Source organism: Bubalus bubalis, chromosome 24 (genome assembly GCF_019923935.1).
Source record: "Bubalus bubalis isolate 160015118507 breed Murrah chromosome 24, NDDB_SH_1, whole genome shotgun sequence".
NCBI classification, from domain to species: Eukaryota; Metazoa; Chordata; class Mammalia; order Artiodactyla; family Bovidae; genus Bubalus; species Bubalus bubalis.
In genome coordinates this window covers 5,778,915-5,793,555 of record NC_059180.1, presented here as the reverse complement: position 1 = coordinate 5,793,555, position 14,641 = coordinate 5,778,915, and the positions used below count along the sequence as shown (strand labels likewise).

At 47.0% G+C, this 14,641-nt stretch overlaps 1 protein-coding gene across 1 annotated transcript; it reads left to right on the top strand.

Annotated features, from left to right (window-relative positions):
* Positions 1-1,623: 1,623 nt before the first annotated feature.
* Positions 1,624-12,895, top strand: GJC3 (gap junction protein gamma 3). Its single transcript, XM_006053614.4, has 2 exons — positions 1,624-4,069; positions 9,352-12,895. Exon 2 carries the CDS (start codon positions 9,353-9,355, stop codon positions 10,178-10,180), a length of 828 nt encoding a protein of 275 aa, XP_006053676.1. The 5' UTR covers positions 1,624-4,069; position 9,352; the 3' UTR covers positions 10,181-12,895.
* Positions 12,896-14,641: the final 1,746 nt, after the last annotated feature.

Sequence of the window (14,641 nt, the reverse complement as noted above, 5' to 3'; positions counted from 1 at the left end):
GCCTGTGCACCACCACAAGAGAAGCCACTGCAGTGAGAGACCCAAGCTCTGCAACTCGAGAGCAGCCCCACTCACTGCAGCTGGAGAAAAGCCTGCACAGCAACGAAGACCCAGCACGGCCACAAATAGAGAAAGAAAGTTAAAACGTGGGTTATTTGTACTTAGCCTATGAGTAGCTCTTGCTTTACTCCGTCTGTCTCTCTGCCTGTAAATTGAAGTGGCTTGACCATTTACACCTCATGTGGTTATTCACATGGTTAAATTCAAACTTCCCATGTTGCTATTTGTCTCATATGCTTTATTTGTTCCCTTTCTTTCCTCTTCTGCCTTCTTTTGGATGAACTGATGATATGTTTATAATTCTACTTTGTCTCCTTGGTTGCCCATTAGCTACAATCCTTTCTTGACTGTATAATACTGTACATTTTACATTTTCATCTTATTGCAGTTTACCTGCAAGGGATATCAGACCATCACACACAGTATAAGAATCTTACAAAACATACTCCGATTTTTCTCCTCCTGGCCTGTATGCAACATGGGGTCACAGCATACTCTGCCATGCTCTCGCCACAGGTGATGTCTATAAAGTAAATCTATAGACTTACCAAAGTCAGTCTATAAAGTCTGGAAAAGGAGGGAACTCTTGAATTCCTGGCTTCATGGCCCCTATGTTATACACCTGAAACATATAATAATGTACAGCAACTATACGTCAATAAAAAAAGGAAGAAAACAAAGAGTTTAACCCTAAACAGTTCCCTGGTAGAACTACCAAAGGTTGTACTTCAAGAAGAAAAAAATTTAGCACACCTATGTTCATAGCTGGAGAAGGCAATGGCACCCCACTCTAGTACTCATGCCTGGAAAATCCCGTGGATGGAGGAGCCTGTTAGGCTGCAGTCCATGGGGCCACCAAGAGTTGGACACGACTGAGCGACTTCACTTTCATGCATTGGAGAAGAAAATGGCAACCCACTCCAGTGTTCTTGCCTGGAGAATCCCAGGGATGGTGGAGCCTGGTGGGCTGCCATCTATGGGGTTGCACAGAGTCGAACACGACTGAAGTGACTTAGCAGCAGCAGCAGCATGTTCATAGCAGCATTACTCACAATAACCAAGAGGTGGAAACAACCTAACAATTCATCAATGGATGAATGGATAAACAAAATGTCGCACATACATACATGCAGTGGAATACTATTCAACCTTAGAAAGGACTGAAGTTCTGATAGATGTTACAACATAAATGAACCTTGAAGACAGAGAGTTGGACTATAAAGAATGCTGAGCACTGAAGAATTGATGCTTTTGAACTGTGGTGTTGGATAAGAATCTTGAGAGTCCCTTTGACTGCAAGGAGATCCAACCAGTCCATCCTAAAGGAGATCAGTCCTGAGTGTTCATTGGAAGGACTGATGTTGAAGCTGAAACTCCAATACTTTGGCCACCTGATACGAAGAGCTGACTCATTTGAAAAGACCCTGATGCTGGGAAAGATTGAGGGCAGAAGGAGAAGTGGACGACAGAGGATGAGATGGTTGGATGGCATCACCAACTCAATGGACATGGGTTTGGGTGGACTCTGGGAGTTGGTGATGGACAGAGAGGCCTGGTGTGCTGCAGTTTATGGGGTCGCAAAGAGTCGGATGTGACTGCGTGACTGAACTGAAAATAAGCCAGTCACAAATGCTGTATGATTCTACTGATGTGAAGAGTCTAAAGTAGTCAAATTCATAGGAATAGAAAATGGAATGGTGTCAGGAGGGTGAAATGGGGACAGAATTCCAGTTTTGCGAGATGAAAGAGTCTTGGAAATCCACTGAACCAAAATGTGAATATATTTCACATGATTGAACTGAACACAAAATAGTTAAGATGAACACACACACACGGAAAAGGAGAGTAAGATTTAATCCAGAAGGAAGTTATGACATTCAAGAAGCAACCAGAGCAAAGAAACTGGTAAAGATGTTGTTAAATTTAAATAAGAATTGAGTTAAATATTCTGTCTGCAATGCTGAGAATGGATTAGGGGTAGACAAATCTAGAAACAGAAGCCATTTCAGTAATTCGGTCTTGAACTAAGGCGTCTTCTTAATTCAAGGGACAGAATCTCCACAACCGGTAGACTGATAAGATGTGCTCAATGAAGGAGAAGCTGTCAGTGATGACATCAAAGGTTTTGGTTGGGATCCAGGGCGGATGGCAGAATTAGTCATTAAGATGTGGAAAATGTAAGCAGAGGGTTTTTATTTTCATGAGGGTATGAAATTATAGTGGATTTACCATTAATAGGTCTTAAAAGGCTGGTAATTTGAAATATGAGCAGGCTAGCAGCATAGTAGAGTTTAGGGGTTTGCTATCTACAGCCAGATTGCTTATCCAAATCCCGGCTTCTCCATTCACTAGTTGGTTGACCTTTTATAAGTTACTCAACTTCTCAGTTCTTTATTTCTCTCCCCTATAAGAGGGTAGTAATAGTATGTACTTCATAAGGTTGTTATGAAGTATGAGTTCGTAACCATTTAGCACTTCTATCCATCACTTATATGCACTGCATAAATGTTGGTGTAAGAAGATATTGGAAATTCGGACTGGAATTTCAAGATGCAATGTTTTGGAAAATACAATACGTAGGACATTCTAAAGTGGTTGCTAGTCTGAGATGCAGTATTTCAAAGGAAAACCAAATGAACAGCAATTATGACACTCAAACTCTATGCCCACATCTAAGTTTGGCTGAATTGTTGGAAATTAAAGGCAAAGAGGGCTAACTCTGGAGAGAAGCTGCTTTGCCTTTTTTTTTTGGTGGTGTTGTTATCTTCAGTTTGAATTTTTATTTTGGCCATGCTGCGAGGCATGTGGGATCTTAGTAGTTCCCCAGCCAGGGATTGAACCTGCACCCCCTGCAGTAGAAGCACGGAGTCTTAACCACTGGGTCACCAGGGAAGACCCTGGAGGGAAGCTACTTGGGAAAGAGATGTGCTTTTAGTTCTTCCCACTGGAAAGGGCTGGAAGAGGATGCTGCCTTCTGCCTGCATCTCATGCCCAGAGAGAGTCCAATGGGTGGGCCCCGGACTGATAAATCAGAGAGGCAAGAGATAGGATATCCAGCAGATGAACGGAAGGCGGTGTGGTTGTGTTGGATACGGCCTATGTGCCCAGGGTTTTTTGGCCTAGAGATGCATCAGTATTTCCTGTGGACCAGATGTGAACAGAAGAGAGCCAGTGAGAGGTTCCTGAAGTCCTGCTGAATAGTATCCCCTGGAGGAGTGAACAGGCTTCCAAAGTAAAACATTCATTTGAGAATTCTCTGGCTGTCCAGTGGTTAGGGCGCCATGCTCTCACTGCAGAGGGTTCAATCCCTGGTCGGGGAACTGAGATCCCAAAAACCATGCAGTGTGGGCACCGCACCACCCCCCCACACACAAAAAAAGAAAAAGAAAAAAATTCATCTGGCAAACTGTAAAAAGATCAAATGGCTTAAAAGGTGAAGACTACCAAGCTGGACTTGAAGTTCTCCGTAATAATATTAAATGCTAGAAAATAGTGGCACGATGCCCCGCATCTCCACAGGGGCGGTATCTGGAACTCAAGTGTTGGAATTCTCCCAGGGTTTGGGCTCCCTGAGCTGCTGAGAGGACGAGGAGCAGGCAGACGCCCATTGGGCTATGGGGGAGGCCCGCACTATTTCTCCCAGCCAAGAAAACCGTAGGGAATGCTCTCTGTTGTTGCCTGCCAGCCCCCGCACTGAAAAGACGCCAAAGCCTCTGCCTCCTTTCGGATGATCTCCCCATTTCAGTTCACGTAGACGATGTACCCCTGACCCTCGACAACAGAGGGTTGTTCTCCGGAGTCCATTCTTTAGCAGCTGGGCTGCCTGCCCCTCTGGCTGCATTTCTTTGACCCTGCATAAGGCTGCCAGGAATGACAAGGGGTGGGGGAAGGAGTGGGTGGTGGAGGGAGGCAAGGCCTGGGGGACAGCGAGGACCCTGCAGGCTCGGCCTGAGGACTCTTCTGTCTGCCTCTTTTCTCTGCTGCGGGTGCTTTGGCTCGAAGCTGCCAGGTGAGTGCTGGGGCAGCGCAAGGCTGGGCTGGCCCAGGGCCTGGGGTAGCGGAGGGGGCCACCCCGGGCTCTGGGCTGCTCAGTTGCAATTCTAATGCTCACGCCCACCGCCCAAGATGGGGTAACATTAACATTCAGACTTGACTCGCTAAACCTGGGATGTGGCCTGAGGTTCTGCACACCTGGTGATGCCAGGGCCGCTGTACCCTTAACCACCCTTTAGCAGAAGATCTAGAATGTTTTCAAGGCCAGGTGGGGTGAGCTGGTGGCAGGGGGCTGGGCCCAGCACTGGCCTCAGTGGACATCCTTCCTTCATGGCCATGTCAAGTCTTAACTCTCTCCCGAGGTGGCTTCTGCCACCTGTGGAATCCTGGAATTTTTCTCCCCGCCAAAAAAGACATGCTCAGAAAAATTCTTAGCAAAATCATGATGGAATTTAAAAATATGTTTATATATTTGAAAATCTCCTCAAACTCTGGGCTTTCCTCATTCTCCTAACTCTTGAACTCATAGGAACTGCTTCTAATATCTTGGCAGGGTTCAGGTCCTGCCAACCCCTTCTTGAATAAATTGATTTGCCAACTATTTCTCCCCTTCCAGAAACAGAGAAGTCTCTCGAGCTTTCTCAACAATGCTGAGCTCTCAGCATTCTGGGTCCCATAGTTTGGCCTGGGGTCTCTGACCCACTGTGGGCAAAGATATGTTTCTGGGAGGAGAGAGTCTCAGAGAACAAGAGGGGTGAGCAGGGGATGGCTGGAATAGATGGGGAAAGCAGGGGGTCCCAGGAAAGCAGGGGAGGAGGGGTGGCTATATTTGGGCTCTAGTTTATCAGAAACTTCCCCTGGTCTGCAGACTTAGGAAGATGGGGCAGGATATTTACTGCCTACACCCTCTAGGCCCTGGAATGTGTGTGGAATAAGCCCTGTGCTGGTGGTAACAGCCGTGGTGTAAAGGACATGGAAGGGTGCTCCAAACCAGGGGTTCTCAAGCAAGTCCTCTTGTCCTGCTTTTTCCTGTTCTCTCTCTCTGTGGGGAAACCTGGAGACCTCAGCTCAGTTCTGAGAGCCTCCCAGAGAACATCTGGGTGTCTGGCTACAGGTCTGGGGTGGGCATGGGCAAGAGAGAAGAACAGAGACAGGGCTTCTGGAAACCACTCAAACTCCTGACACTTGGAACATGCCGGGGCTGCTGCTGCTACTGCTAAGTCACTTTAGTTGTGTCCGACTCTGTGCGACCCCATAGACGGCAGCCCACCAGGCTCCCCCGTCCCTGGGATTCTCCAGGCAAGAACACTGGAGTGGGTTGCCATTTCCTTCTCCAATGCATGAAAGTGAAAAGTGAAAGTGAAGTCGCTCAGTTGTGTCTGACTCTTCGTGACCCCATGGACTGCAGCCCACCAGGCTTCCCCGTCCATGGGATTTTCCAGGCAAGAGTACTGGAGTGGGGTGCCATTGCCTTCTCCGCTCTCTGTTAAATCCCAGGTCTGCTGGGGAGATGTGTGTTTGGAGCTGCACTTTGAAATGAGATGAGGGTGAAAGTTTACTAAATTAGCATTTACTCTGGTGACTTGACAGGAGAGCTGAGGCAGAAACCCTCAGAGCTCAGTGCTGCCCACCCGCACAACAAGTGCTGGGACCCTTTGAACTCAGCAGTGGCGGGGGCTGGAGGCATCGTCACGGGAGGGTGTACGACCGACCTGGAAATGGGCGGATGATCTGCCCTGCAAAAGCCCTTGGAGATGCTCTGGTACAGATGTCTTGCTTTACGAGCTGGTAACTGAAGCCAAGGGTGGGCAGGTGATGGATCAGTGCTACGGAAAGCAGTGGTTCTCAGCCTGGAGTGATTTGCGCCCCACGGGACACTTAGCATTGACTGGAGACCGTTGTGGGGCGGGGTGTGTGCACTGCTGACATCTAGTGGACAGAGGCCAGGGGCGCTGCTAAAGGTCTTACAGCTCAGGGGCCAGCTCTCCTCTGACAGGCCTCACGCTAAAGACACAGGCCCCAAATGTCAACAGTGCTGAGGCTGAGAAACCCAGGACCAGACATGAAACTTGACCTCTCTTTTGGTTCGCTGTGGAGCTCAGTCACCAAACAAAACTGAAACATCTATGGAGAAATCACTCCTTTCTAAGGAAAGCTTTCACTAAGCTTTCCCATCTAATACATCTAGCGACTTTATTGTTGTTTTGATTTCCAAATTATAAACAGATTTTCAGTTCAGTTGCTCAGTCATGTCCAACTCTTTGCAACCCCATGAACTGCAGCATACCAGACCTCCCTGTCCATCACCAATTCCCGGAGTCCACCCAAACCCATGTCCATTGAGTCGATGATGCCATCCAACCATCTCATCCTCTGTCGTCCCCTTCTCCTCCTGCCCTCAGTCTTTCCCAGAATCAGGGTCTTTTCCAATGAGTCAGCTCTTCGCATCAAGTGGCCAAAGTATTGGAGTTTCAGCTTCAACATCAGTCCTTCCAATGAACACCCAGGACTGATCTCCTTTAGGATGGACTGGTTGGATCTCCTTGCAGTCCAAGGGACTCTCAACAGTCTTCTCCAACACCACAGTTCAAAAGCATCAATTCTTCGGCGCTCAGCTTTTTTTACAGTCCAACTTTCACATCCATACACGACCACTGGAAAAACCATAGCCTTGACTAGACAGACCTTTGTTGGCAAAGTAATGTCTCTGCTTTTTAATATGCTATCTAGGTTGATCATAACTTTCCTTCCAAGGAGTAAGCATCTTTTAATTTCATGGCTGCAGTCACCATCTGCAGTGATTTTGGAGCCCAAAAAAATAAAGTCAGCCACTATTTCCACTGTTTCCCCATCTATCTGCCATGAAGTGATGGCACCGGATGCCATGATCTTCGTTTTCTGAATGTTGAGCTTTAAGCCAACTTTTTCACTCTCCTCTTTCACTTTCATCAAGAGGCTTTTTAGTTCCTCTTCACTTTCTGCCATAAGGGTGGTGTCATCTGCATATCTGAGGTTATTGATATTTCTCCCGGCAATCTTGATTCTAGCTTGTGCTTCCTCCAGCCCAGCGTTTCTCATGATGTACTCTGCATAGAAGTTAAATAAGCAGGGTGACAATATACAGCCTTGACGTACTCCTTTTCCTATTTGGAACCAGTCTGTTGTTCCATGTCCAGTTCTAACTGTTACTTTTTATCCATATCTATTTACCTTTTATTATTTTTATTCATCTTCTTCCTTTGAATTCTGAAAGAATTATCCAGTGTGCTTTCTAGCATGCTGACTGAGTTTTCTCCAGAACCTTTTCTATTGCCTTCAGGGATCAATCTGATGCTCTTCTACTCTCTTTGTAGTGGGTGCACTCATAAAGATCCATTTACTCTCATTTTCGAGGAGTGTTAGGGATGAGAGGGGATAACCTTTTATCTTCAATCTGCCATCTTTAGTCATGGGACCAGTTTTGCATCTTTCTAGAGACTGGAATAAATTTCTTTTAAAATTTTAACCCAATTTTACCGAAAAGAATTTTCAGCAGCCTGATACGCTTGGAGTTTTCACAGTCTGTGACAAGGAAGGAAGAGAGGGACTGAGGGGGCAGGCAGAGGTTCAAACTCGTATTCTGAGTGGCTCAAAATATGGCTTCGCACAGTTGGTGGATGGTGACATAATTCTTTGGTCAATTGAAGCCCTCAGAACTGTCTCTTGGAGGCATCTCAAAATCTCTTTTGATTGCACAGAAGTGGCCATTCTCCCTAAGTTCTGGCATACGGCCCGTTCTTATCTATAGTTTATAACACTAATAATCATTTAAGATTGTTTTGTGCATCTCCCTGGGTATTATAATAGCTGATAAGAGAGCAATTAGGCATGTTGCACTTGCTGCCATATTAACTTAGAAATTCAGGTTACTAATATTAGACTTAACTGGAAGAAACTGAAGCCAGTTCAAAGTCAGAGAGGAAACAAGGATGGTCAGAATTACAGGAAAGGTAATTTGGGGGTCAAATCCTCAAAGAAGCTGGAAGGAGTGCCCCAGGGACATAGATTTGAAAGGGAGGGTTGCCTTGGACAAGTGGAAAGACACTTGTTTCTCGAAGATGCTACATCAGGATGTGACTGTGAAGATAAAAGAAGTAGCTGCAGGGTTTCACATTATAGTGTCTATTTTCTCTTCTGTGAGTCAGGGGAACCAGGTGTGTGAGCGTTCGGGCTGATGGAGGAGAGTTAGAAGAACAGTTGGATGTTGAGGGCTGCTGAGAGGAGATGAAAGGTGGCAAATTGGCCTCACGGTGTGATGCATTCCATCCCGAGAACTGAAGAAGTTCTGCAGCCTGTCCTCGGTTCCAGTCACGTCTCACCACGAGGGAGATACAAGCCCAAAGAGCAATGACAAAGCGGGGTCGAGTTTTCGAATTTTGTCCAGTCAACTCTGGCTTTGGCCCAAACCCCATGACATTTAACTAGTAGATTCTGCTGGGTCTTCTTCCAAGTGTTCTTTCCTAAGCTGCTTGGAACATCAGACCAGACAAGCCTCAACACTCGCTCTGTTCACTGGACCCCCACTGACCCCCCTGACCTAACCTCTTCTCGGTCTCCCCACTGTGAGGGGAGCAGAGGCCAGACGGGCAGCCTGTGAGGACCGGGGCCTGGGGAGGCAGCAGTTTTCAGAGGACTCTGACTATTCAGCCTTTGGGAAGCGAGAGAGGAAGGGAGGGAAAGAGAGAGACAAAGAGGCTCTGCTTTCTCTGCAGGTCGAGAGCAGAGCCTGTCTCTGCTCTCTCCCCTCCAGCCCTTCCATTTAGGTCTTTTCCCACTTAGAAAGTCTCAGCTTCTGCAGAGTTATGGATACCTGGCTCCCCTGTGAATGAAACCCTGTGATCAGCTCTTGGTCCAGACATCCAGTGAGTGGGGGCTTATCTCCACGGCAAATTAAAGGCTGTGGTTGCAAATCCAAGAGCCGTGGTGGGTGGTGGGGGGGCGGGGGGGGTACTGGCCTCCGAAGCTTTTCCTTGGAGAGTCCTGTCATGCCTTCTCACCGGAATTCCCAGCAGCACTGGAAGGGGCAAGAAAAGAAAGCCACAGCCACACTCACTCACAATTAGTATTTTAGAGAGATGACTCCATAATTACAAAGAGGTGCAGTCAGGTCGTGGTATCTGATCAACCAGGTTCTCCGGGAGGAGCAAGCAAGCCTGCCCTACCCATCCTTGGATCGGGAGTGAAGAGCGGGCCAGGCGCTTCTCCTGGGGCCCGGCGCGCAGCGCACGATGCTCACCGCTGTCCTCTGCTTCCTAACAGGATGTGCGGCAGCTTCCTGAGGCGGGTGGCCGCGGAGGAGAGCCGGCACCCCACCCCCGTGGGCCGCCTCCTGCTTCCCGCGCTCCTGGGGCTGCGCTTGGTGCTGCTGGCCGCCGGCGGGACGGGGGTCTTCGGCGGCGGCGAGGAGCAGAGCGAGTTCGTATGTCACACCCAGCAGGCGGGCTGCAAGGCCGTGTGCTACGATGCCTTCCACCCCCTCTCCCCCCTGCGCTTCTGGGCCTTCCAGGTCACGCTGGTGGCTGTGCCCAGCGCCCTCTACATGGGTTTCATTCTGTATCACGTCATCTGGCACTGGGAGGCATCGGAAAAGGTGAAGACGGAAGAAGAGACGCTGAGCCAAGGGGAGAAGGGCGGAGAGGCTTCGGGGGCTGGCAGCTCCAGGCTGCTCTGGGCCTACGTGGCACAGCTCGGCGTGCGACTGGCCCTTGAGGGGGCATCCTTGGGGGGGCAGTACCACCTATACGGGTTCAGGATGCCCAGCCCCTTTGTGTGTCGTCTAGAGCCCTGCCTTGGTAGTACGAACTGTTACCTCTCTCGCCCCTCTGAGAAGAGCATCTTCTTGAAGACCATGTTTGGGGTCACGGGGCTCTGTCTCTTGTTCACGCTTTTGGAGCTTGTCCTCCTGGGCCTGGGGAGATGGTGGAGGATCTGGAGGCACAAATCCCCCTCTTCTAATTACTCCCCAACTTCAGAGAGTGCCAAAAGACGCAAGGCACCCACGGATAACTTCCCAGTAGTGGAAATAAGAGAACGGCCCGGAGAAGCAGGCGAGAGGGGCTCTGAGGTCCCTCTTTCTGCCCGCCCCTGATGTATGGATCCTGAAGGTCCCCCAGGGTGGGTCCCTCACCCTCTGGGGAGCACAACGCCCCCATAAGCTATAAAGTAGAAAAGCAGGTTCTCAGCAAATGTGTTCTGACCACCCAACAGCTGGATGGTTCCTTCCAATGAATCAGGGCCAGAGTACTCAGCCCATTTTACCTCCTGCCCTTCCGTTTAGGTCTCTTCCCACTTAGAAAAAGTCTCAGCTTTGCAGAGTTATGAAGACACCTGGCTCCCCTGTGAAGGAAACCCTGTGATCAGCTCTTGGTCCAGACATCCAGTGAGTGGGGGTGTATCTCCATGGCAAATTAAAGGCTGTGGCTGCGAATCCAAGAGCCATGGTGGGGTGGGGGGTGAGACCTGGTGTCGGAAGCTTTTCCTTGGAGAGGCCTGTCGTGCCTTCTCACCAGAATTCCCCGGTGCCAGCATCACAGCTCTCACAGGCTTGTTTCCAGAGCTGGCCAGCAGAAGCCTCCATAAAACAGCACCTTTCCCTGTCCTGCTCAATAAATCCTGACCAACGAGCTGGCATTCCTGTTGCTGAGGACAGTCCTCTTTCCTGTCTCAATGGGTCTCCTCCTCTTTCCAGCTGTTCACGTCCTCTGCTCCCCCACCTTCGAAGTCCTGTAACCAAAAATGTGCCCAGTCCCGCATTATAGGTCTTATTCAGAAACCCTGGCTTTTCACGCATATATAACCCAGGGTCCTTTGATATGTAGATTTGATGTATTCAAACACTTGGCTACACTCTTTTGGAAGATTACTATGACTACTTTTTTAAATTCATAGTCCTCAATATAACACAGAAATCATTACTGCTGATTCAGGGCTAATAGTAAGGGACATTTATATCACAGTATGATTCAGTAGGTAATCTAATGCCGAGTACCAGGCTGCTTTTCTATTGAGTCTCTCAGTCATTTCGGTCCAAAAGCTTTCTAGCCTTCCACCTTTTTGCAGAAACACCTCCTTTCTCAGTTCTTCCTTGCCCTCAAATTCTCAACAAAGAGCGGTTTCCAGGTTTGGAAATGGAATCTCAAAGGATCCTCCAGTAAATTAGGAAGGTTTATTCTGAAGGAAAGACATCTGGTTCCCCAAAGACACTCTGGCAACAGCTATCAAAATAATAATGTTTTCTTTCTGCTACACAGTGTTTCATAAAGAATCTGGTATTTAGTTAGAGCCAGAGCCCAGCCAAGAAAAAAGCAACTGGCATCATTCTGAATTTCTCCTTGATGGTGTCCCTTTTTAAATAGCATTATTGAGATGTAGGTTACATACCATATAATCCACCCATTTGAAGTATACAATTCAATGACTTTTAGTATAGTCACAGAGCTGTGTATCCATAATACCAACAGTTTAAGAACATTTCATCAACTCAAAAAGAAACTCGAAAATACTTAGCTTCTACCCCCAAATCCCCATACCCGTCAGACATAAGCAATCACTAATCTACGTTCTGTCTCTCCAGATTTCCTTAGGGTGGGCTTTACCTACAAATGGAACCATACAGTATGTGATCTTTCGTGCCTGGCATCTTTCCCTTAGCATCATGCACTTCATTCCTTTTATGACTGAGTGTTATTTCATTGTATGGCTATACCACATTTTATGTATTCATTTTTTAGGCGGTGGACATTTGGGTTGTTTCCACTTTGGAGCTATTATGAAAAATGGTGCCATGAACATTCATGTGCGAGTTTCTGTGTGACACATACTTTCAGGTCTCTTTGGTAAATACCTGGGAGTGAAGGTGCTGGGGCACATGGTAACGTTGTTTAACCTGTTAAGGGACTGTCTAACTCTTTTCCACAGCAGCTGTACCAGTTACTATTTTACATTCCTAGTAGCAATGTATAAATGGGTTCCAGTTTATCCACATCCTTGCTAACATTTCGTATTATTTTTTTTCCCTGTTTGATTTTTAAATTCTAGCCATCCTAGTGGGTGAAATGATATTTCATTGTGGTTTTGATTTGCATTTTCCTAATGACTAATGATGTTGAGTATCTTTTCATGTGCTTATTGGCCATTTGTACAGCTGCTTTGGAGGAACGTTTATTTAAACCCTTTGCCCATTTTAAAAAAATTGGGTTGTTTGTAATTTTGTTGTTGAGTTCTTCTTGTGTGATCCTCATCACAAGTATGATTCCAAATATTCTCTCCATTCAGTGGGTGGTCTTTCATTTAACTGACAGCATCCTTTGATGCACAGGTTTTTAATTTTGATGAAATCCAGTTTATCAATTTTTTTCTTTTGTTGCTTATGATTTTGGTGTTATAGCTAAGAAACTATTGCCTAGTCCATGACTATGAAGCTTACATCTACCTTTCCTTCTAAAAGTTTTATAGTTTTAGCTTTACATTTAGGTCTTTGATTTTGAATTAATTTTTGTATATGTTATGAGACAGGGTCCAGCTTCATTCTTCTCCATGTAGATATCCAGCTGTCCCAGCACTATTTGTCGGAAAGTTTATTTTCCCTACATATAATAGTTTTTGGCACCATTGTTGAAAATCAATTGCTTGGTGATGTATGGCATTGTTTCTGTATTCTCAATTTGATTCCATTGATTTATGTGTCTATTCTTATGGCAGTACCACGTTTTAATTACTGTAACTTTGTAATAATGTTTGAAATTGGGAAGTGTCAATCTTCCTGCTTTGTTCTTCTTTGTTAAGATTGTTTAGCCAATTAAGATCCCCTGAAATTCCATATGAATAAAATTGTAAATTAGGGAGCCTCAATATTTTCAGTAAAGAAGGATGTTCGTTTCAGAAGTATGGCAGGATTGAAGACACAGAGACATTAAAGAGATATAGTTCAATACAAAGGCAGACATACGGATACACAGACACACCACAGATACTCATGTTTGCATCAGTAACAGATAAGAGCCCCTCTTCTTGCTTGGCTCATATTTAAGACTCAGATTCCTTCTCTCTTTTTTTTCTCCTCTGTTTGGCGGCACTGTGCAGCTTGTGGGACTCAGGATCTTAGTTCCCCCCACCGGGGACCAGGAATGGAATTGGGCTCCAGAGTGCAGGTGCAGAGTCCTAACCACTGGGCCACAGGGAATGCCCGCAGATTCCTTCTCAGTATGGTATTCCAATTCACAAAGAAAATGCAGCTATCAGTTTTATAATTTAAACATTTAAGACATTGTATAGAACTTCCATCAAAACCCCAAAACAGTGACCACAGGAACCCCCTTTCCAAATCATCTGATCATACCGTTAGTAACCACTTATGGAGCATATTACAGGAAAGGCAGTATCTGATTTTGGGACACAAGAAGAATGAAACATTTCTTTCATAAGAAAAGGAATAGAGTGGGAAGAATAAACAACTGAGCACCTCAGAAACACAAGATCAAAACTCCATTGAAGAGAAACAAATAGTTCCCTGAGACAGACAAGCATCTTGTGTGTTGAAAGCCTCAATGGATACTCCTTTGGAGAGCAAAATGGTGTCTTCAAGTTGGGTACCAAAAGTCAATTCATTTGTGCTTCTGAATCTTTTTTTTTAATCATTCATTTCATTTTTGGCTGTGCTAGGTCTCGGCTGCTGCGTGGGCTTTTCTCTAGTTGTGGAGAACAGAGAATACCCTCTAGTCGTGGTGCCCAGGCTTCTCAATGTGGTGGCTTCTCTTATTACAGAGCACAGGCCCTAGAGTGCCAGCTTCGGTAGTTGCAGGGCAGGGGCTCAGCAGTTGTGGCCCTCCGGCTCTAGAGCACAGCTGTGGCGCGTGGACTTAGTGGCTCTGCAGCATGTGGGATCTTCCCAGACCAGGGATCAAACCCGTGTCTCCTGCATTGGCAGGCGGATTCTTTACCACTGAGCCACCAGGGAAGCCCCCCACACTTCTGAATCTTAAGCACTCCCATAGAAAACACCTGATTTCTTTCCACTCTCCCGGTCCTATTGGTCTTTCACAACATCCTCACAACAGCTACAGCTTCAGCTCCACTCCCCAGGTACTGCTTTCACACCCTGGTCTTGACCTTCTCAGGTGGGAGGGTCAGGAACAGCTCTAGCACCAGCAGCTGCTCCTTCCTAGCATCTCAGACAACAGCGGCTCACAGATCACCCACAAGCTGACACAGGACATCCTCAGCCTACAGACTTCCTCTGCATCTAACCACCTAAAATACTGGTGGGAAGTCTCAAACCTGGGGGAAACCATCTAACCCTAGGTTCTTCCCCCTAACTTAATTATTAGAACCACTATCTGCACTGGCTGAGTGTGCCCCATGCCCTGAGGTTGGGCTTCCTCTTCCTGGTGTCCCCTGTGCTGGGGAAGAAAGAGAAATCAGGGTGGTAGGGTGATCAGAGGGCTCCCTACTAGGTCGTGGGGGCTAAACACTCCCTTTCCTGCTCGCCTCCCAGAAAGCTGGCTCTCCGGTCGGCCCAGGAGACTCCAGGAGAGTTGAGCTTTGAGTGGGT

Bases quoted from the DNA above. Each gene is read 5' to 3' on its own strand.
- GJC3 (XM_006053614.4), top strand. From the start codon at position 9,353: ATGTGCGGCAGCTTCCTGAGGCGGGTGGCCGCGGAGGAGAGCCGGCAC.